The sequence below is a fragment of the Lampetra planeri genome, chromosome 4 (genome assembly GCF_965212315.1).
Source record: "Lampetra planeri chromosome 4, kcLamPlan1.2.h2, whole genome shotgun sequence".
Taxonomy (NCBI): domain Eukaryota; kingdom Metazoa; phylum Chordata; class Hyperoartia; order Petromyzontiformes; family Petromyzontidae; genus Lampetra; species Lampetra planeri.
In genome coordinates, this window is record NC_136110.1 from 24,039,792 (window position 1) to 24,062,865 (window position 23,074).

General features: G+C 38.6%; 1 protein-coding gene across 1 annotated transcript in view; it reads left to right on the forward strand.

Moving 5' to 3' along the window:
* Positions 1-23,074, forward strand: part of LOC144717852 (myomesin-2-like) — a 99,954-nt gene that overhangs the window by 70,936 nt on the left and 5,944 nt on the right. The window contains exons 20-32 of the mRNA XM_078593566.1: positions 83-264; positions 1,539-1,653; positions 11,274-11,427; positions 11,735-11,841; positions 12,782-12,826; positions 15,365-15,501; positions 17,177-17,321; positions 19,563-19,622; positions 19,752-19,819; positions 20,776-20,886; positions 21,422-21,509; positions 21,733-21,771; positions 22,585-22,690. Of these exons, the coding sequence (XP_078449692.1) occupies positions 83-264; positions 1,539-1,653; positions 11,274-11,427; positions 11,735-11,841; positions 12,782-12,826; positions 15,365-15,501; positions 17,177-17,321; positions 19,563-19,622; positions 19,752-19,819; positions 20,776-20,886; positions 21,422-21,509; positions 21,733-21,771; positions 22,585-22,690 (1,357 nt within the window). The remainder of the gene's footprint in view (positions 1-82; positions 265-1,538; positions 1,654-11,273; positions 11,428-11,734; positions 11,842-12,781; positions 12,827-15,364; positions 15,502-17,176; positions 17,322-19,562; positions 19,623-19,751; positions 19,820-20,775; positions 20,887-21,421; positions 21,510-21,732; positions 21,772-22,584; positions 22,691-23,074) is intronic.

Sequence of the window (23,074 nt, forward strand, 5' to 3'; positions counted from 1 at the left end):
TGTGCAAAACATGCGACGCAACTGGACAATCAATGTTATTGCGTGTTAATTTATCGGATATTTTTTTTGTCACCTTGCCCAGGCCCTCCCTTTGATGTGGTGTTCACCGAAGTTCGAGCTCAGTCTATCGTGGTGCTCTGGAAGGCCCCTCTCTACACGGGCAAAAGCCCCGTCACTGGGTTCAATGTGGAAATTACAGAGGACACTCTTGAGGAACACTGGCAGTTGGTCAACACCGACTTGGTGTCTAAAAGATACTACAAGGTATGCTGCCCCTGCAAGCAATCTTGCTTGCAAATCCAATGAGTATTTTCTCAGATCCACTTAAAATTGGAGTGCCCTCCAATGATGTTTGTACTGTATGTGTGTTTGTGAGTTGAGCTACAAATATTTTTATATTATTGTTTTTATTTTTAAATAGGTAATAGCCTCAGGTATTAATTCAGTAATACTCATGTTTGTTATAATTATTCCAATGTATAATTTGTTGGAGTTGCACAGTGGTTAGTAAAGATTATGCTTTTAGTGCAGTTTCAATCAATATTTCGTATCTGATTTTAAATTTGGTTGTGAGAATCGTTCATGAATTAACAAGTGAGCTGATACAATACTTATGTGGGACATGTAATGCCCAACACATGGCACTTTTATTTGTTTGGCTATGTTGGATGGTGGAGGATTCATGACATACTGTACATATGGCCAGCTCATTATGTGGCCTTCCACAAAAATTTATGAAAAAGCACTTTCTATTTTTTTTACTGCATCGTGGTCATCAGCCGTGGTCTATCTATGGAATCTTTCACGTCCGCTGGACAGTGGACAGTGCACATTGTTACAGTTCACACATCCGAAGTTATAACCAAAGTGGCCTGCCGGATTCTTATCTCAAACCTTGACAACAATCAGCAAACACGCTACCGATGGGCCGTATCACCGCCCTTGAAAGTTGAATCCAGAGAACATTGAGCCAACACCTCTTGGATCCTTGAATCAGGTCTGTGTAGTCCCCTGTGATCATGCCATATTTTCACGCATGTTAATGGCCTCAGCCTGGTCACCAATGACTGTCCAAAACAAATAATTGTATTACATTTGTTTGTCCCACTAATTTTGTCAAAAGTCAAGATTTAAGAATTTTAATATCAGTTTTACTGCCATGCTGCAAATATTTATCTATAGCAGAGAATTTAGGAAAGTGGGTAATTTCAAGGTATCTCAGTAGTAGTTCTGTGATATGTCCTTCTTTATGTCATTCTCTAATTATATGTATGTGCTGCTCTGTGAGAATTCCAAATGAACACTGTTTTGTGACATGATGCTGAGAGCACAATTTGAAGGAAAATGATAAAAAGACAAAAAATCATAAAATTGACATGAAGATACCAGCAGGTACATGCAGCATTTCCCCATCTGAACTCTTCTTCCAAAATGCAATTTGTTTTAAGAGACAACCAATTACATAAACGGGTGGTGGATGCATGACCAGTGTAGTTTTATCATTGGTCTTAGTTGCGTTGTTTTTGATACGTGCACAGGTGAAAAACTTGGAGGAGGGCAAGGCCTATCGGTTTAGAGTCAATGCCGTGAACGCGTCCGGAGCTGGCAAGTATTCAGTCCACTCAGACCCTGTGGTGGCAGCCACGCCAGTTGGTAAGTGTTTGCTGAAGCGTGCTTGACCACATAATAATTTATAGCCACAATAATACTCACTAATGACTCCAGCAATATTGATAGTGTGGAATGGCTGTATTAATCACATATGTAATTTGAGATCAAATGGGTGGGGTGAGCGTTTAATCTGCGGCGTACATGTTGAACAGTGTTTGAACAAAGACAGATGGGTAAGCACTGTTTTGTTAAATATTCTGAGCCGCCCAAATATATAGCACATTACTATTCTTTTTATAATGTCATCATTAATGGAATACAAACCCAAGAACTACTTACGTGAGAAAAAAAAGTCACAAACTAATTTAATTGTTGCTATTCCGCTCGGGGAATATCTTGATTGTGCAAGTCAATAATTGTTTGTTAAAACGATTGTTTAATGGCACGCGAAATACTATTTGGGTAGTTCTTAATAAATTAACAATTATTCCCGTTATTATTTTTATAAATAAGAAGTCCTCATCGCTTTCCAAAGCTCATAGATCTCGCCAGCAGAATACAGACTCGGAATCGACGAGCATAATACAGGGACTAATAAACCACAGAAGGACACTCAAAGTTGCTCCAAACATCAGTGATTTAATAAAGTATAAAAAAAATATTAACTGACATTTCAGATTAACCACCCGGCACTCCACTACAACAAATTGACGCACAGTGTGAAGAGAAACCTCACCTGCCCAACCGGCCAACACAAACGCACACGACACACACAATGCACACAAACTCACACAGACTCACAAAAACACACACAACGCACACACGGTAGAGGCAAGATGTCGACGTCGGAGTTCATTCCGAGCCGACGTTGTAAGGCTCTAATATGTACCTTCAGTGAGATGGTTAGCTGATGGATGGAAGCCTGATTGATGGTGCTCAGTTTTCCGTCCTTCCCCGCACCTCTGATTAGCACGGTTGGCTATCTACGGCGCGAAAGAAGTTCCACATAAATATACATATATGGTGTTGTAGGTGTTGCATAGAACTGTCAGCGAGGCCAGATCTTCTCCCTTGCTAAGTACCTTCGGTGCCTTAGTGACCCACCAGTCTCTCTGCCTGCCGGACAAAGGACCACAAGCACCTCAGAAGGCTGCAGTTGGCCGCTTGAGCCCCGACTGGACTGATGGTTGACCGTTGTGCCTTTCTTCGGCTCAGAGCACCTTTCAGCGTTGCTCCCAGAGTCACACATGAAGATTCTGAGATTCTTCGGTTACACTTTGTTACACTTTGTGCGTCTTTCACAGTGGCATGCCAGGGTCACCCTCCACTGCAATAGCTTGACAAAGTTTTAATATATAAGTAATGTATCCTTGATGCAAAGACTAAATTGTGTGCTCTAGACATTAGTTTAAATAAGGTGTGTTGACTTCAACACACCCTGATCATTATTTATGATGCGCCTTAAGTTTGCATGCACCTCCATCAATCTCGTGTTTTGCATCGCATGGAAATGCTGTAGCCTCCACTACATTGAAAAAAAAATGTTGGCAAACGTCTTAGAGATAGATTCGCCCAACATCTTGTCAGCTCGCTGTGCAAACTTGGTCCAAACCAGTGTCACATCAACAGTGGGAGCCACAGGCCCAGTGACATGTAGGGTACATGGCCTTGTCTTGATTTTTGGTGATAATGAGGCCATACATAGGACAGACGACCGCTTCATATTCAAACTGAATATCATTCAGCCAACTGTATGAATGCCTCACATTGACTTAAAAAATGTATTGAGCGCGAGCTAACCCTTATCAATACACGTTTGTGTGCAGGCCACATTTCATTTCTCACTAAAATTGGAAAATAAGAGCTAAAAAGACAAAAAAAGACAAAATCAGTAAATTAAAATATATCCTGTTAATTCTTCTACTCAGCTTGCAAGGATTAGGAATTTCAAACATTTGAAAGCCCATTTGGATCATAACATTTCTTGAGATATTATTTGATCCTGATGACATGATAATTAAGACTGAAGAATGAGTCACTTAGGAGGCAATGTGAATTAATATTCTGCTTTAAGTAGATACCACGCTGAAACATTGTTACCCAAAATTAAATGTGCCAGCAACATTTTATATATATGTAGTCATCCATTTTTGATGATTTAAAGGATTGTCTGTTGCTCAACATCTTCGAAAAGGTAACTATTTTCACATGCCAATTTTTTTCTTTTTTTTTCTTCAGAAAACATGTTTTTAGTTATCATTAGATCCATGGTGTAGAGTGCAGTCTAAAGCTATGAGTAAGTCCACATCTTTAGTGTCTATTTTTATAGGGTGCCACGGTGGCGAGATGTTAACTACCTCTTCTGGTATGCAGGTGTTCATCGGTTCAATCCTAACCCTGATGCGTGTTTATTTATAGTATGCATGTTCTCCCTGAAGTCACCTGAATTTTTATATGGCTCCCCCAGGTTTTCCCTGCACATTTAGAAAAATGGCTGCTTTAAATTTCCACATTATAAGCCACTATGGTGAGCTATCATTTGTGGCCAGGTTATGGTAACATAAAAAATTGTTTAGTTTTTGTTAAATTTACGTGCTATAAAGATGGGCCACTGCCCAAAACATCACCTATTATATATTGTTTCCTTGAAGGCAGTGGTATTGATGAAAGTATTCAGGTTTTGTCATTTTTGCTTGTGCACCGATGCCACTGCAGTGTAACTTAATAAGTAAATATAATTGCGTTTTTCTTTGTATTGTTAAAGCTGTTTATGATACTATCACATATAATCAACTTTGTGGAATTTTCGTGCATACAGATATGTTGCAAGTTGTATATATATAGCTAACCAATAATGTCATCATGCATTAAAAAAATCTAGCCAGCAAGGATGCATTTTTCAGTTTGAAACAGCTTTGAATTGTTAATATCCACAGCACACGTGAATGGCTTTGTGTATTAAATTAAATATTGGCATTCTACGCTTATAATAAATGTATGCCTGACTTTCTTGGTTTACATGCGTGAGTATAAATGTTAATGTAATTCATTACACAGTGCTAGTGATTTTTCTTTAAACTTATTTTCTTCATGAGGAAAAAATGGGCCCTCTTGGTTAATTTGCAAAGGAATCCTTAAATTATATTCTAGTTCTGTAGCACGTGTCGAGAGTATATGCTACATTCGACGTCAATTGTAGCATTTAATGTCTATGACAATCAATATATGTGGCAGTTTGTTATGGTTCAAATTATTTTATAATAAGACATTAAAAGTGCAGGTAATCAGAAACATTGTATGTTTGAAACAATATCAGTGTTTCATTCTAAAACATTATTCTACCATTCACATGCATATTTATTATTTTCATGCAATAATTTGTCTTGCCTCATTTTCTTATTTCAACCGTCAATTGTTAAAACCAGAGAACATCACCTGGTTCTATAAGTGGTTGTATTTATGACAACATTAGAAGGTTATCTGGGAATATGTGAACAGTGCAAAAAGCAGATGGAATATCGCAGAAGGAATATCACTGCTGCCTCCCTGGGTTTGTATGTCAGTACCTTTGGCAGTGCAAATCAGATCAGGAGCTAGCTCGGTATATGTGTCAGGACCCCACAGGGCCCCAGCTCTATTTATTACATTCTATGTAGGTCAGAGCTTAAGTTACCAACACCCACTGTCAAAATTACACGATTGATTATATCGATTACATGAGTATATATGGATGTGTTTGTCAAGAACTGTGAGGGCTGTTTGAAAAGTTCGAAGCATGGACTTGATGTTATGGCAGGGGCTCAAATTGTCACCCGCCACAACCAAATTTGTCACCCAACACAAGCAAATAAATAAAGTTGTCACGTGAACAAACGTGCCAATTTTCTTCTTCTAAAATTGAAACTAAATTATTAGATGATGTGAACACAGCATTGTTTATAACTTAATTTATTTGTCTGTGTCGGTTGGAGGGGGGTAAATGACACACATTGGCATTTTGCTCGTGCGATCCGACTCGAAAAAATATATTGTGAATTTGAAGCGTGAATTTTTCAAATATGTATACTCACTCATGTGTTTCGCGTAAAATCAGCTTTCTACCTTCACCAGATGCTAGCAAGACTTGAGCTTTTATAACAGTCCTTGTAACCCTGAGTTTATTTAAGTATTTAGTCGTTTACATATTGCATATTTCACATCAACTGTAAATGTAAAACGTAATTATGGTGAGGCTACTATACATTATATGAACTATGTTAATGGTCTCATTCTTTCCGCTAAATCCACAAATGTACGATATACACATATATAATTAATAATTACAGGTTTTCCGTGTTTTTAAATCCTTTATATTAAGTTCGCGTGCTTGCTTGCTTGCTTGCATGCTTGCTTGCTTAGGACCGTGCAAATCTTTCGGTCGTTTTTTAACCCACTTCCCGTGATCCAATCGAGCTGACATTTTCCACACAGACTCGTTGTGCCAGACAATTATTGTTCGTGAAAAAAAATTCCCAAAATTTTACACTTTTTAGACAAAAAAAAATGTATTTTACATATATTCAAATATAACTTATTCATGGCTTTGGCTGAACGTCAGAGTGTAAGAGCCCAGAGCGTAACCCCTCCACAGGCCGTGGTGGAGTAGCGCAGTTGGTAGTGCCCTCGCTTCCCATGCCAAAGGTCGCGGGATCGATCCCCGCGTCCTCCACAGGCGATATATTTTTAAATCCTTTATATTAAGTTCGCATGCTTGCTTGCTTGCGTGCTTGCTTGCGTGCTTGCTTGCTTGCTTACGACCGTGCAAATCTTTCGGTCGTTTTTTAACCCACTTCCCGTGATCCAATCGAGCTGACATTTTCCACACAGACTCGTTGTGCCAGACAATTATTGTTCGTGAAAAAAAATTCCCAAAATTTTACACTTTTTAGGCAAAAAAATTGTATTTTACATATATTCAAATAGAACGCATTCATGGTTTTGGCTGAACGTCAGAGTGTAAGAGCCCAGAGCGTAACCCGTCCACAGGCCGTGGTGGAGTAGCGCAGTTGGTAGCGCCCTCGCTTCCCATTTCAAAGGTCGCGGGATTGATCCCCGCGTCCTCCACAGGCGAATATATTTTTTACATCCTTTATATTAAGTTCGCTGCCACGCATATAAAGGATTTATAGTGAAAAACTTTGTTTTTTACGGGTTATTTAAAATCCTTTATATTAAGTTCGCGTGCTTGCTTGCTTGCTTGCATGCTTGCTTGCTTGCTTAGGACCGTGCAAATCTTTCGGTCGTTTTTTAACCCACTTCCCGTGATCCAATCGAGCTGACATTTTCCACACAGACTCGTTGTGCCAGACAATTATTGTTCGTGAAAAAAAATTCCCAAAATTTTACACTTTTTAGACAAAAAAAAATGTATTTTACATATTTTCAAATAGAACTTATTCATGGCTTTGGCTGAACGTCAGAGTGTAAGAGCCCAGAGCGTAACCCCTCCACAGGCCGTGGCGGAGTAGCGCAGTTGGTAGTGCCCTCGCTTCCCATGCCAAAGGTCGCGGGATCGATCCCCGCGTCCTCCACAGGCGATATATTTTTAAATCCTTTATATTAAGTTCGCATGCTTGCTTGCGTGCTTGCTTGCGTGCTTGCTTGCTTGCTTACGACCGTGCAAATCTTTCGGTCGTTTTTTAACCCACTTCCCGTGATCCAATCGAGCTGACATTTTCCACACAGACTCGTTGTGCCAGACAATTATTGTTCGTGAAAAAAAATTCCCAAAATTTTACACTTTTTAGGCAAAAAAAATGTATTTTACATATATTCAAATAGAACGCATTCATGGCTTTGGCTGAACGTCAGAGTGTAAGAGCCCAGAGCGTAACCCGTCCACAGGCCGTGGTGGAGTAGCGCAGTTGGTAGCGCCCTCGCTTCCCATGCCAAAGGTCGCGGGATTGATCCCTGTGTCCTCCACAGGCGAATATATTTTTACATCCTTTATATTAAGTTCGCTGCCACGCATATAAAGGATTTATAGTGAAAAACTTTGTTTTTACGGGTTATTTAAAATCCTTTATATTAAGTTCGCTTGCTTGCGTGCTTGCTTGCTTGCGTGCTTGCTTGCTTGCTTAGGACCGTGCAAATCTTTCGGTCGTTTTTTAACCCACTTCCCGTGATCCAATCGAGCTGACATTTTCCACACAGACTCGTTGTGCCAGACAATTATTGTTCGTGAAAAAAAAATCCCAAAATTGTACACTTTTTAGGCAAAAAAAAAATATTTTACATATATTCAAATAGAACTTATTCATGGCTTTGGCTGAACGTCAGAGTGTAAGAGCCCAGAGCGTAACCCCTCCACAGGCCGTGGCGGAGTAGCGCAGTTGGTAGCGCCCTCGCTTCCCATGCCAAAGGTCGCGGGATCGATCCCCGCGTCCTCCACAGGCGAATATATTTTTAAATCCTTTATATTAAGTTCGCTTGCTTAGGACCGTGCAAATCTTTCGCTCGTGTTTTAACCCACTTCCCGTGATCCAATCGAGCTGACATTTTCCACACAGACTCGTTGAGTGTGACGATTAATTTTCGTGAAGAAAAAAAATCCAAAATTTTACACTGTTTAGGGAAAACAAATTAAATATTTAATTACCAATTGCTTAATGGTGGCAGACAATCATCTGACCCATAGGTGGCAGCTATCTCAAGCCAGAGGACGAGAGGACTCTAGCCGCCACGCATATAAAGGATTTATAGTGAAAAACTTTGTTTTTACGGGTTTACTTGTTTATTTCCTTCCAGAGCATCACTCAATCGAATATTTGTAATTTAGTTATATCCATGTATACCCGTACATTACATGGGACATTACTTTTACAATTGGAAACTTACGATTCCATTGTGAACCTGCTAAATCTCACGTTTAATTGTGGGACAATAATGTTTGCCACCAGAAGGAAACCTTTATAAAAGCGTTGAAAAAATTCTTGCACAATTTTGTTTCACATTTTATTTAAAATTAATTCGTGTCTCCTAAAGGCCAGTAGTAAAATGTATTTTAAATAGTTAATAACAATCATAATCACTGAATTTTCATTGTTTAAAAAAAACATTTCTGCTGCGGTATGGTATTTTTCATAAGAATATGTTATTTTGTGATAATATGTTTCTTACATTGTACTATTATAGTACATTATGCCATGATTCACTCTGAGGCAGAAGGTTCAGTTGGCGAAGAGTATTACTGTAATGTGGGTGTTGTAGAGTTTTGTGTTACCAGCGCAGTAGCATTCAACAATCATCACTGAGGGGTAGCTTCCACTGACCCTAATCCCTCACCCATGTGCATTACTCCATCACACTCCCAGGGAGACATTACCACAAAGGTCAGGCCTTATAAACCACTTAGGACGAGCACAATGATGCATTGAGTGCCGACTCTCCTACAAGAATTATTCTCTACCAGACTATCCATGCCAATCTGAAACTCAGATGGATAAGCCCCAGAGTGACTGTATGCTTCCCAATGAGAAGGAATGACCAGGGCTTTGCCCAACATTTGGCAGAGCACAGCAGTTATAACATAATACCTTTCAAAACTTTGACTTAACAACAATATGTGTGATGACTTGATTTTTACTGCAAATGTTGGTGAAGGAATACATGTGCAAAAGAGTTATTCAAATCCATACATTAATATATTTCCATAACTTTGGAAGCATGGTAGTGCAGGTGTTATTGCACTGTGCTCTGAATCCGATTACCTGAATTCATTTCTCGGCCACAAATAACACCAACCCGCAGTGACCAGGACGGTGAAGTGTGGTTAAACAACCCCCTGCCTAACATAAACGATTAAAACAAATTATATGGCATGGGGTAGGCCTTCATCCAGCAGTGGATTTACACAGGGTAGTAAACTACTATGTATAATGTTAGCAATAATATTTAATTTAGTTGTTTTCATGTATTTTATTTTATTAATTGTTTTACCTACGTGACTTTACCGAAAAAACCCAAAGAGTATGAATCCTTGCAGTCACGAAAGCTTCAAATTTAGAATTATTGCAGAAGTGTTGCATAACATGAACCTGATTGTTTCACCAATACAGGGAGTCCCCGACCTATGAACGGGTTCCGTTCCTGATACCCATTCGTAAGTCGAACGGTTTGTAAGTCAGAAAGAAATAATGTTCTGTATGTAAATGCACATACGGTCACTTATAAAATATGTCATGGTTCACCATAAAAGGGAAGCATTGTTAAACTCGTAAATAATAATACATATTTTACATTTGCATGTAACATTGTTAATAGTTATTGGATTCGGTTCACAAGTGAGAGTTCACGTTCTCAAGTCACGTAGTAAAAAAAACAGATATCTTATGGAAGCTCATTCATAAGTGTGGACGTGTGGAAGTCGGGCAATCGTAGGTCTGAACCTGCCTGAACTGTACTTGGATAATTTATAAAGTAATTGTGAAAGGGAATGATTTTCACAAAGAGGCCATACAGAACATATTACATTTTAATAGAAAGTAAGAGTCATGTTCTTTGGCATGTAAATGGCATGGAGTATGTCGTAATGATGTTTCCATGTGGACATAGTCCATTCTGTGGTCAACTGTAAATAATTGTTATTCGTGTGTACTCATGACCCAGCTACAACGTTATGTATAAATACGTGCAACTAGAAATATCACCGACTTCCACATTGACACTGTAAAATTGAACTAAAATAAATACTTTGAAAACTTCCGAGATAATAAGCCCCATTTGTGTACCAGATTCATGAATAAAATTATGCTTGTTGGCTCTTTCATCTCAAATGCATGTCAAATTTAAAGCAAATGCAAGCCTTCATTGGAGTACCCTCTTTTCTATCCTGCATGTACTCATTAGTACCTTGGGTTGTTTCCGGAGGGAATTTTTTTTTTTAATGTTGTGAACAAACACCAGCTGCAAATTATAACATTCCATTTCCAAAGGCAGGACGTAGATTTCGCTGTCATTTACATACAAAATACAATTATATTTAGCCAGTGTTTTCTGATTCCCATTTCAGCTGTAACAAATTCAACCTTTTGACTGGATGATGCTCATTGTTTGATACCGATTGACACAGATACACAGACGATGCCAGCGCTGTGTTGGGCGGTGGGTGGGTGGGTGGGGGGTTGAAGCAGTATCGTCAGCATTTGAAAATGAGTCACAGCTTTCATGTACACTCACAGCATGAGGTGTGCATTGTGCAAACCACATGCTCAAGCAGAACAGCTGGTGCTGGGATTTTACAAACTCGTGTTTGCTGCTCTGGCCCTCCTCGCGTTGCTCCCTGTCTGTGGCTTCATTTTTATTACAAACAAATAAAGGTGATGCTGTATGAAATGACGTTATAGAAAATGGTTCACGAAATTTACTGTGAACCCGGCAATCCATGTTTGATTCCCAGCCACCAACTTACGCTGACCAGCATGGTGAAGTATGATCAAACAGCCCTGATGACCAATCCAATAATTTGGTGATGCCTTCATCCAGCAGTGGATTGACAAAAGCCTATAAAATATTATTTTATTCCATGATTATTATTTCTAAAATACTGGCTGGTTTCAATAAAAAAAAATATTACTTGAATGCACGTATATTTAATTTTAGTTGTGTATTTGTTGTTGTTGCAGGATCTAGGGATGCACAGCTACAGATCGATGATGATGGCAACATCTACCTGGAGTATACCTGTGAGGCTGCCACTGAAGCATCCAGTTTCTCTTGGTCCAAGAATTACCACGAGCTTCCAGAAAACAAAGTGACCCCAGAAACTCTCGGACAAACGTGAGCCTTCGTCTTGGAAATGCTTCACAAATCCTATCCTCGGCATTCAGTGTGGTATAAGCGCAGCACATGGTAAATGTTATCACAGCATTGCAGAAAATGCCCTTTCATCAGCTGTTGATTCTATAAGATGGAACATTCAAAAGAGTGAAAAAAAGTGAAATATGTACAGAGAGACGTTTCTCGAAGCATAGAAATTTACACAAGACAATTAAGTTTAGAAAAAATGAAAATGTCACACTTGAATGATCTTACTCGAGCAAACACGTTATCATCATTTTCATACGTTATTTTTGGTATATTTTAGAACAAAGTTGTTCTTCAACAACCCTACAATGGATGACCTAGGGAACTACTCCTGCGTGGTCACTGCGACAGACGGCTACGCAACAAGCTACAATCTCACGGAGGACGGTAAGGGAAAGGTTAGGAGTGTGTACGGAGTCTTTGCATATGTACGTGTTACAGCCCAGTTTGACCAAACTTCACTACACTGGTCAGTGTGTGGTGGTGATGAAGGGTGGATACAGAGCTGCCTTCTACCCACGACGCCTACTGAACCTGCTTAATGTGCGGTGGTCACCCATTCAAGCTCGTGAAGTCTGACAGGATCTGACACAATACAGATGTCAAATTCACTTAATTCAAATTAATAAAATATTCCTGGGCTGTTACTGCGTACCTACTACCTCCAAACAATGTATGCATTCCAAGTCTCTACAGAGCTACATCACAGGACTCCATTCTGCATGTTTGTGGAAACTTTCCATAATTTTCGACTGCTCCCCAAACCCTGCCCACTTTTGGGCATTTCATAATTGTGCCATGAATAGTACCAGCATGATTCCAGTTTTGTTTGGAATTCATCACACGTTGATATCAAATTGAAGAGTGTTTCTAAATGTATGCAGAACCTGCCATTATTTTAGTAATAAAATTAGTGTAATGCCGCTATAAATAGCTACATGAATCGGCCCATCATTTCTACATCAACATATATTTATTTTTCCAAATTAACAAGTTATGGTATGGGAAATGCATGCAATATATTACTTATTTGTGCTAAAATGCGTAAGAAGAGTAAAGAATTACTTACAATTGAATGCCGAAATGGTTATTTATTTGCAGATACAGATAACATTCAATTATATTACCTAGATTAAATATATACAATTAGAATGATTGTGATAATTATGGTTGTAAAATGAATGTCAAATGAATATAATTACAATTTCTGCATTAAGAAATAATAATTTGTAAATTGTGCAATGTATTGGGAATAATTGGCTAATCATGCTAAAGGACAGCCATGGATAGTTGAGTGATGTATAACATTGTTCTATTTTTTTTGCAGAACTAAAGCGTGCTCTGGAGACAAGCCAAAAGCTAAAATATCCCAGTAAGTTTGTTTCATAAATGAAATAGATCTATACCAATCCATAAAATACACTAAAATACATAGGCACATGTAGTATATGGTGAACACACTTCAATCTTTCTATCCACATTAAAATAAAACTGAATATTGGCAAAGGAAGTGGAACTTAATCAGTGACTTGCAAAATTGTCCAAATACTGTTACGTAATCCTTCATTTAATGTGGTAGATGCTTTCTTGAAAAGTACCACAAACCAAGGAATTACTGTGCGTGTATACATTACAGGGCATAATTATATAAAAACAATAGAAATGTGAATCACATTTGCACTATACAATTAGCTTCCAAAGATCCCATGACGGGGCAACGAACTGAGATTAGGGTACGCTGCCTACTGTATCATTCCCCGCATATACCCAGAATTTCCATCCCGCTCAGCCGGGCAGCTCAAGAAGGTCGTTCAGTGTCGACCTCTCAGAAGCTGCGCTTCATAATGGTGCGCGTTCCGCGTTGTGTGAACAGTGTTCCCTTATCAAAGAACTATGTTATAGCGAAAAACGCGTTGTGTGAAAACGCATTAAGCGAGGACTTGCTGTACTGGAGTGTGCAGTGATAATGTTTCACAGTTCTATTAAACTCTGCGTTGTTTAAATTGCTGAACCCCAGCCAATCATCCTGCTCAGTGACACAGAAACACATAGCAAAGCTCTTTTTGAATAGGCTGTGAAACAAATGTTATTGCCATTTACTCTTTTTTTCCCAAGCAGGTAGCTACTGAAAAATAACTACAGTCCATATATCAGTGGGGCTTACCTCGTTAAAGAAAAACATAGTTTACGTGGTTAATGCAGACATGATTCCTTGCAAAACGTTTCAGTTTGGTGTTTTAACATTTTAACACCTGTTTTGTTGCCATGAAGGGTAAAATCTATTCTAATATTCTGAAAGTTTAATTGTTAAGTTTAGTTTTTTATGTTGTCTTGCTTCGCATATTAATGTGATGGGACGACTTTATCTGTTATTGAATGTTCATTTGTAAGCAGTATTTTCAGTTTTACAGCATATATATAATTATCAATTGCAAAGGTAATATAACTTTGAGCATAACATGCACATGTTGTAACGTTAGACATTTGTTATTGTCATTTTTAAATGACAACCTTCGTAATTAATTTTTGGGTCAGATTAGGACAAATTTGGCATCCGCGAGGTATCTAAGAAATCAATTAGCAATCTAAATATTTTGGTTTCAAAAGCATATGTATTCAATCGTTGACAACCTCGTTCTGTTGTTTTCGAATAAGTTTTGATATTGCCATCTACATCCATGTGTGGGTGTGCTTTTGACGTCATTCTGTAAATAATTCTGAGACATTTTCACACTACAAAAGTTTCCTGTGGGCTGAGGATCATTAGTAGTCTAGATTTGTTCGTTAGACAAGCATGGCTTATGAATACAACACACCTTTGGCTGGTCAGGTCATATCGGGTCAGGACTTGCAGGAAAGAAGCCTTGCTATCATGTCACAAACGGACACAGCTGCACCTCTTCGCTGTTTATCTGAACAAAACATTAGCATGCTGGTGTATGTTGTGGTAATCCATCTTAAGAATTCAGTTTGTCCTTTTTTAGTTCAAACCTCAACTTTGCAACAAGGCTAAAATGCTTAGAGTTTTTATTTTATTTTGCATTGCCATATAGTACTAATTTCCTGAAAAAGAAACATAATGACAATCTGATTTAAGAGCATTTTGGTTGGAAATACTGTACGTGTAACACATATGTTTATGTATGATTGATTTAAGCTTTTTTTCTCACACATATATAGCCACTGTGTTGTATTTGGTTAGTTTATCATTAGGATACTCAGTTAGGCAGTGTCTTGGATAATTTAATGATGATAATGTTCAGCATAAATGCAGATGTACTGCAATATATTCAAATCTAGGTCAGGGCAGTTTAGGGTGGCAAATATTTGTTATTATGTTATTTGGAAACAATTGAGAGATGTTGCTTATTTAATTACACTACGTAAAAATTACAATATTGTATTTAATTACTACAGGCACAAAACAAAGTTTGAAGTGTGAAAAAAGAACATAATCTTACCTTCCATAATGAAATGTGATCTTTAATTCGGGGTTTGTGGGAAGTATGATAAATGTAGGGTGCCACGGTGGTGATCTGTTAACGATCTGGCCTGGTATGCAGAAGGTAGCGGGTTTGATCCCGATTCCAACCCTGACGCCTGTATATTTGGATTTTGCGTGTCTCTCTCCCTGTGGTCACATGCATTGTTCTCCAGCTCCTCCGGTTTGTCCCTCCACATTTATAAACATGTTTTTAGAGTATGTGTCTGGTATACATTTCTACATGATAAGCCACTTCATTCAGCTATTATTTGTGGCCAGGTCGCTTCTGAAAAATAGCTATGTAGCTCAGTGGGCCTTACCTGGTCAAATAAAAAAAATGTCTAAATCGTAGTTAATGCTATTGGTCACCTTTGAAAATGTAGCCAAATGTGTACAGTGTGGTAAGAGTGTGCCCTATTCAACCAGCCATACCCCTGAGGTCCGAGTTGGCTGTGGAGCTACTGGAGAAAGGGCAAGTGCGGTTGTGGATGCAGGCACGGCATCTGTCACCGACGTGTGAGCTGAAATTCATCGTCAATCAAAGGGACGTTTCCAAAAACGAGGTAATGCAAAACCAAGCATTGACAATAACATCCCATCCAGCACGATATGAGTCGATGGACGTTCATTCTCATCTCCATATATTTTCTGACAATAAAGAGTGCACTTTAACAGGTGCAAAGATAATATATTGTATTCCTCTAATATATTTTGTTGTTGTTGTCTTTCTCAGTCTTTATATATCTGTCCCTGTATCCCTTGTGTCTTTTAATGCTGTCCAATAACATGTATACTTTAATGACAAAAAAACATTCGCCAATGACACTGTGTGGAGCTTTAAGAGGAGAAATATATTATCGGTGACCTTCCAGCAATGGCCCTTCTTCATCGCACATGGTGACGGCAACATGAATGTCCCTGTTAAAATTATTAACGTGGGCAGAAAGTGGAATAATTAAGATGCTAAAAGGAGGTTTTAAATGTAATAATCAAATAATGAATAATTTTCCATAATATTATTACAAATGCGTGAGGGTTACCGACACATCCGGCTTTTTGTTAACAGTTCTTGAAAGGGATATTTACAACCCTCGTGATTAATACATTACTTATGAACGTTCAAACAGTCTGGTTATCAATTCTCTAATAAATAGCAATCTGTGGCATATTTGAATATGCTATTGGGCAATGAAAAATGTATGCATAGTTATACTGCTATTATGCTGGATATGCGGTGTTGCAATGTGGAATGGATCAAGGGATATGACGTCTCTAATGAAATTGTCAATCTCGCTTATTTCAAAGATACACGATGTACGTTGCTCAAACCTGGAGCAAAAGTAACCCACTGCCATTGATACTTACGAAGTACAAATGTTATCTCACCAAAATATCAATAAAAATCAAACAATACTTGCAACTTTCTAGATTAAACATTAAAGGAGTATTTGTGGATGGTGGGTATATCTAAGACCAACACAACTGAACTATTTATCCACAAATGTTCATCCATGAACTTCCAAAGAAAACATCTTGGCATACAGGATTACAGGATTAAGACAAAAGATGCAAAATAAGCAATTACATTTTCGCGAGGAATTTGATAGGGTGCCACGGTGGCGAGATGTTAACTACCTGGCCTGGTATGCAGGAAGCGTGGGTTCAATCCCGACCCTGACGCCTGTATATTTGGAGTTTGCATGTCTTTCTCCCCGTGGTCCCATAGATTTTTCTCCAGGTCCTCAATTTGTCCCCTCCACATTTAGAAACATGACTTTATAATATTTGGCTGCTATCAATTTCCACATGATAAACCACTTCGTTGAACTATTATTTGTGGCCAGGTCACTTCTGAAAAAGAGTTATGTAGCTCAGTGAGCCTTACTGAGTAAAATAAAAAAAATAGTTTGATGTAACTTGGTAAACTAAAATGTTGCAAAGGTAACAAAGTTGTGACTTTAAAAAAGTGATTTTCTAGTGATTGCACGCTTGAGATGTACAGCTAATTTAATTTGTAAATGTATTCAAGTAAACATGGAGATTATTTGCATTTGAAAGAAGATTTTCATACTTTTTCACATCTTAACATCTTATTAGCCACTCATTATACTTAAAAAGCCTCCCAAATATTAAAGATCCTGTGCCTCTGCGGGCCTGCTCGTAAATATGATTAACTTCTTTGGCGCTGTACGTAGCCGACCGTGCTAATCGAAGGTGCTTAACATGTGGTTTGTGTAGAAGTACAAGATTCATGTGGACCGCAGCACGGGCATGATCGAGATGATTATAGACCATCTTTCAGCTGTGGATGAGGGCACTTACACTGTCCAGCTCAAGGATGGGAAGGCGGCAAAACAATCCAGCCTCGTTCTCATCGGAGACGGTGAGAGAGAGTCCCTTGGCACAACCTTTGGACACATACATACACATGAAACGTGTATGAAAGTAGCCATCTGACTTGCTTTACGTTTACACTTTTGGATAAAATTAGTCGGTGTGTGTCAGTTTAAATTAAATATTTTCCTTCGACAATAATTTGACATCACTGTTATTTTGCAACTACTATTATTACGTTCACATTATTGCACAGTTGTTAGTTGCAATCATTTCAGCACTTCAAGCAAAAAAGGGAAAACAGGCCAGTTAGCAACCAAGGACTGGAGAATGTTTCACAGTGAGGCCTCCTCCATACAGTCCTAAGTACACTCAGATGGATGTAGAGCTTCGATGTGTCATCCTCGCAGCGGCCTTTGGCTAACCATCATACAAAGACGGTCACTGCATCACGCGCTTTCAAATGCACTTCTGCGGCTGTCTGGAATCCTCTTCCTTCCAATATTAGGAAATCACTGGAGCTATTGAACTTTAAAATCTGGATTGAAAACATTTCTTCAGAACTGCTTTTCATGTTTAGTTTGTTGTCCTTCACCCGTACCTCTGTAGGGTGCAAAAGAAGTTCAGCTTACATGCATGATGTCCCACGTTCTTGCTCCATGTGCTGGGAGCATCTTCGGGAACTAAACTGAATTATTATGAAGCTCTCAGCACGTGGAGCGAAACCTCGGACATCGTGTTGAACAGATTGTAGCGGTAAATCTAAACATACGTTAGAGAGCACCACAACCGCGAGAAACATACGCGGTATTATTACCCAGGCAGACAGTTTGGGCCGCGTCACCCATGAATATTAGTCTATAGCACAATACAATCATCGACTTACGAACAAATTCTGTTCCTGAGACCCGTTCGTAAGTCAAGTACTACATGCAGCAGCACCGAACTGTGATATCGACATTCGAATCCTCAGCTCTGAAGAACATTCACGAATTAATTGGTAAAATTACTTGCCAGCCTAATGGATAGAATAGGCGTTTGACAGGTGTATACGTGGAAGGATATGTGTCTCAAGGCTGAGAGAATTAATAACTTGCAGGAGTTTGTCGGAAAAAAACATCTTTCATCTCATTACCCAGCTCAGGAATGTGCAAGCGCTGATCACAAAGTCGAAGAAGAAAATATCACAAGTTTACATGTATCCTTTAAACCTAACATTAAATATGTGCATTTTGATATTTCACCTTCAGAATGTTTTAAATGTTCCCACGTGTACTGGTTGGCAGGTCTGCATTCTGTAGGGATAACTTTTTGACTTGCATGGCTTGTCATTTATATTCATATCATGGTAGTAAATTTCTGTGTCTAGAGTCAATAATTATTATGCATGTTTAACATTGTCATTATTAACCGAGCTAATTACAGACTGGATAAACTTTAAAAATACAAATATGAGCCTCATGGCACAATGCCCTTTCAACCACATTGCTCAAAAGATATTGACTACATTGGTCTTAATTGTAAATGCACAATTGCAAACACAATGTGCAATTAATATTTTGCCAAAGTCATTACAACTTGAATTGATCATATGTATTTCACCTAAAGAGCTGTGGAATTTTCACCAGTGCATCAATCGGTATTATCACTTCTCTAATGCATTGAGAACCATTGAAAATATAAACACTGCAACGGCAAGTAAATGATGGTTACATTGAAAAATCACCCCGAGGAAACTTCTCACAAGCATTTGTATAACAACATGTGCAACACTGTGCACTTTGCTGCTTAGCATGCTGAGGAAATTGTACAAAAAATATAGATCGTAAGCTCTGTTATTATTATTCCACAAACACGGATGACTACAAAAGGTGAAATGATTAAACTCCCTGGTGATTTGATGACTTGTCATGATTCAAGAACATGATTCGATTGAAGAATATTTTTGTTAATCCTTGTGGAGAATGTATAGCGGCCACTAGTGGCTGCAGGGGGTCACATAAACCCATTACATACAAGTCATAACATGAAAGAAAAAAATAACGCTTGCTAATTTCATGGCTGCATCATATAATCAATATTTATTGACGAATGTGTACACATACCAGGCATACAATAGCAGAATAAACACATTTGGTATCTTTCAGTATCAAGTTTAAGCACCTTTACCATTTTGTAATTATCTAAAAACATGTATTTTTAAATAAACTCTCGTTCATAATGTTGCTTTGAACTTGGTAATTGAAATGTTAAAACACTCTAAAAATGCGTGTACCTTTAATCATCACAGTTTTCAAGAAATTGCTGGAAGCGGCTGAATCGCAGAGGAAGGAGTGGCTGAGAAAGCAAGGTGAGGTCGCGATATGTTGACAATTTGTTAATTACATTTGGAGACCACCCAGAACACTTTAAGTAAAACTAAAGTTGTACAATTGTGAAATGAATATGTACATGTGTAAATATCCTCCCATCACTACAGGTCCTCACTTTATTGAATATCTGAGCTGGAACGTGGGCAAAGATTGCCAAGTACATTTAAATTTCCAAGTAAGTGACCTGGAATAAAGTAATACCTATGTGATATGTCATATTAAAAGGAACTGCTTTTTAATATTACATTGGAATTAGCGTTACGCTGGAGAAAGTGATTACACAAATGGTCGTCAACTCACACTACTACATAAGGCTATATGATACATCAGCCATTATCTTTGAACTTTGTGTGCAATCAGTGAAACTTCATCTTTTTAATTGATGTGAAATTTCTTAAATTAATCTGATTTATACTAAAGGATGTAAATAAAGCAAATACTGCTTTTCAGCCATTACCACTCCTCTGCTGGGTAAAGGTCTGCACATTCCATGACAAAAATGTCTTTTGGTTTTTTGTTAGTTGGGGGAGTTAGATCCCAAGGATGGTTTAGATATCACCACTGATATTATACATCACTGGCAATGACTTCGCACAGTGTGCTAACTACTGCGCCACCACAAAATAAATATTCACTAATGCCTTTACAATTAGGATGCAGCCACGGAGTAACGGTTAGCACACTGGATTTGCAATCTAGAGCTTGCCGCTTATATTTGATTAACATACAGGCAACTTTCTTAATCCCCCTACCCCTCCGCCTCTGCCCATCCCGTAGTATAAAAGGGTAGTAATAATAATAATTTCCTTGTATATCGAGTCGTTCATGCTAATTGCATCCGATAACGCTGTACATGTATATGTGAAGGACCAAATCCTACATACAGCGAGACCACAGTCGATTGACAGGTGGGTGTGTACGTCACTGTACTCCCCCATCTGACAAGACATCTGACCAGAATGGAAGAGTAGGCCCAATACCCGTGGGGAAGGCTCTTCGACCCGCAGTGGCTTGAGGGAAAATATTGCAGGGCAGCACGACGACCTTACCAATTAATAACATGCTGCTGGGAAGGGAGTGTTGTCAGTGTATATTCTCGTGTATTCATCGTGCCTGCGTGCATCTGTATAGATAGCCAACTTCAAGAAGGAGACGACTGTTTTGTGGTTCAAGGATGGCAGTATTCTAGCCGGTGCCCACACCGAATTCAAAGACGGACACGGCTCGCTGCTCATCCAAGAGGTTAGTGTTGATCCGCTGCTCACTGGACATTATGTAAGTTTTAAATTATAACTTGTGAGTGCAGATGAAGGTAGGCATCGCTTTCAAGTAAAATACACTATCGGTGAGCGTATTTACACTTTTTATTTTACAATATTTGAAGTTATTTTCATAGGTCACTAATACTGTATAATAGCTTAATGTAGCTTAAGACTACCATCTGGTGGTCGATATGCGTATAAAAAACTATGCTTGTTCAAAATGCACTTGCTCCATACATTAATTTCGAAATGTCCAAGCACCAATTGTGACTAGCACAACAAATATATTAAATATAGACTTCAATTCACAAAGACTGTGTACCATTCACAGAAGCTTCAATTTCATTTTGGATTGCTAGATTATTTATTTTATTTTTATGTCATTATTTCTAGGGCAATATTTTGCAAAGTTACTATTTTCTTGATGTAAAATAGTATACTTTTTGGAAATTTCATTATCATCTGCACTAAGTTTGTGTATTCTAACAATTCTCCATTCTGTCCTCTTCATAAAGTGTACCAAAGAGAACAAGGGATTGTATAAGGTGGAGGTGAAAGATGAGAGAGGGACTGATGTAAGTGTTTTGGATATTGCTGGTAAAGGTAAGAATCATTTACCATACTTTCACACTCGCATGCTCTGAATTTACACTCACACTTGCCATGCAGTTGGTTGATATGCACACTACACTGATGCATGCCCCATTAAAACGCCATCTGTAAATCACACACAGTGAAAACATTTGCGTTTGCTAGCAACATTCCTTTGTCTACTATAACAATTGCACTGCATTTATGCTCCACTCCCCACTCGCTAAACATTTAGAACTTGAAGACCTGATGTGCCAGGTGTGCAAGATGAGTGGTAAGTACGCAGAACTTTACACCCATGGTGTTTTCAGTCATATAATATCATTTGTAATATTGATTTAATTTGTTTTATTAATAAGGTATCTCGGTAAAAAAAAAAGTACGTGGAATACACACACATGAGCTATATGCATTGGATGTCAAAATCTCAGTCTTAACACAGTTAACCTTTGTGATTTGCATAAATCTGGTGTGACAACCACACAAGGACACTTGGGTAGCTCTGGGGACCAATACTTGTGTAGGAATACTGAGCCAACACAATGAGCTCATGGGTTCGAATTCCGGTCAACCACTCAACACTAAATCATTTTGTCAAACGTGGGGAATTTATGGTTTTTCCCTGTCACTAATGACTGTACAAACAGACATGTACATTTGGTTGTCACATAATGCATTTTCATATAGTGGTGAAGGCTATAATTAAGGTATATTCATCAGATTATTGATAATAAGTGATTCATGCTTTGAAAGGTGTGAAGGCGTGCTGTTTAGTCTGAGGAAACAAATACTTCTTTATAAAATTAAAGCCGCAGTACTCAAAATCGTACATACTGTGGTGTCTCTTAAGATCCGTTCTGTGATTCTACATGGTGCTGCGCTTATACAATTGTGAAGAGAAAAAACAATAGTTTATTCGATTTGAAAAATAATGTATTTAGTCCTTCCTCTATCTGTATGCATTGCAATATGACTTGGTGAGAGCTTAGTAGTTTTATTGACTGTCAACGAGGACTGTGAGGAGTTGGTTTTAATCATTGCGACTCTGCGTGGTGTGCGACTCTGCGTGGCGTGCGTGTCTGGCCAGCGCTCTCGGCCACACCGCTGCAGTTTGAAGCCACGGCCCAGGGCGTGAAGATTCATTCATCCGTGGTGTATTACTGCGAGGACCTCAAAGTCACCTGGTACCAAAAGTAAAAAACGCAACCACAAATAAGAAAGTTATCATTTAATGTATTGATAAATGATCATCAGCACACTTGCCGTAAAGAGATAATTTATTTCTATCACTGTCAACGACCCACAGGGCACCACGTCTATCCTCAGCCGTGGTGGTTCCCAACCTTTCTGGACCTGCGAGACCACTATTAACCATCGACATTTTTTCGCAGACCATCGTGTGCCAAGAGCTTAATTTAAACAAATCTCATCTCAATGGTAGCATCTGCAACAGTTCCTCAGACCATTTCTCTCCACCTTGCAGGCCACCACTGCTCTCCGATATGCATTCCCCCCTCCTCCTCACCCCTCTTCCTGGCAATTGATGACAACCTATCGAAATTTACGGAGCAAAATAT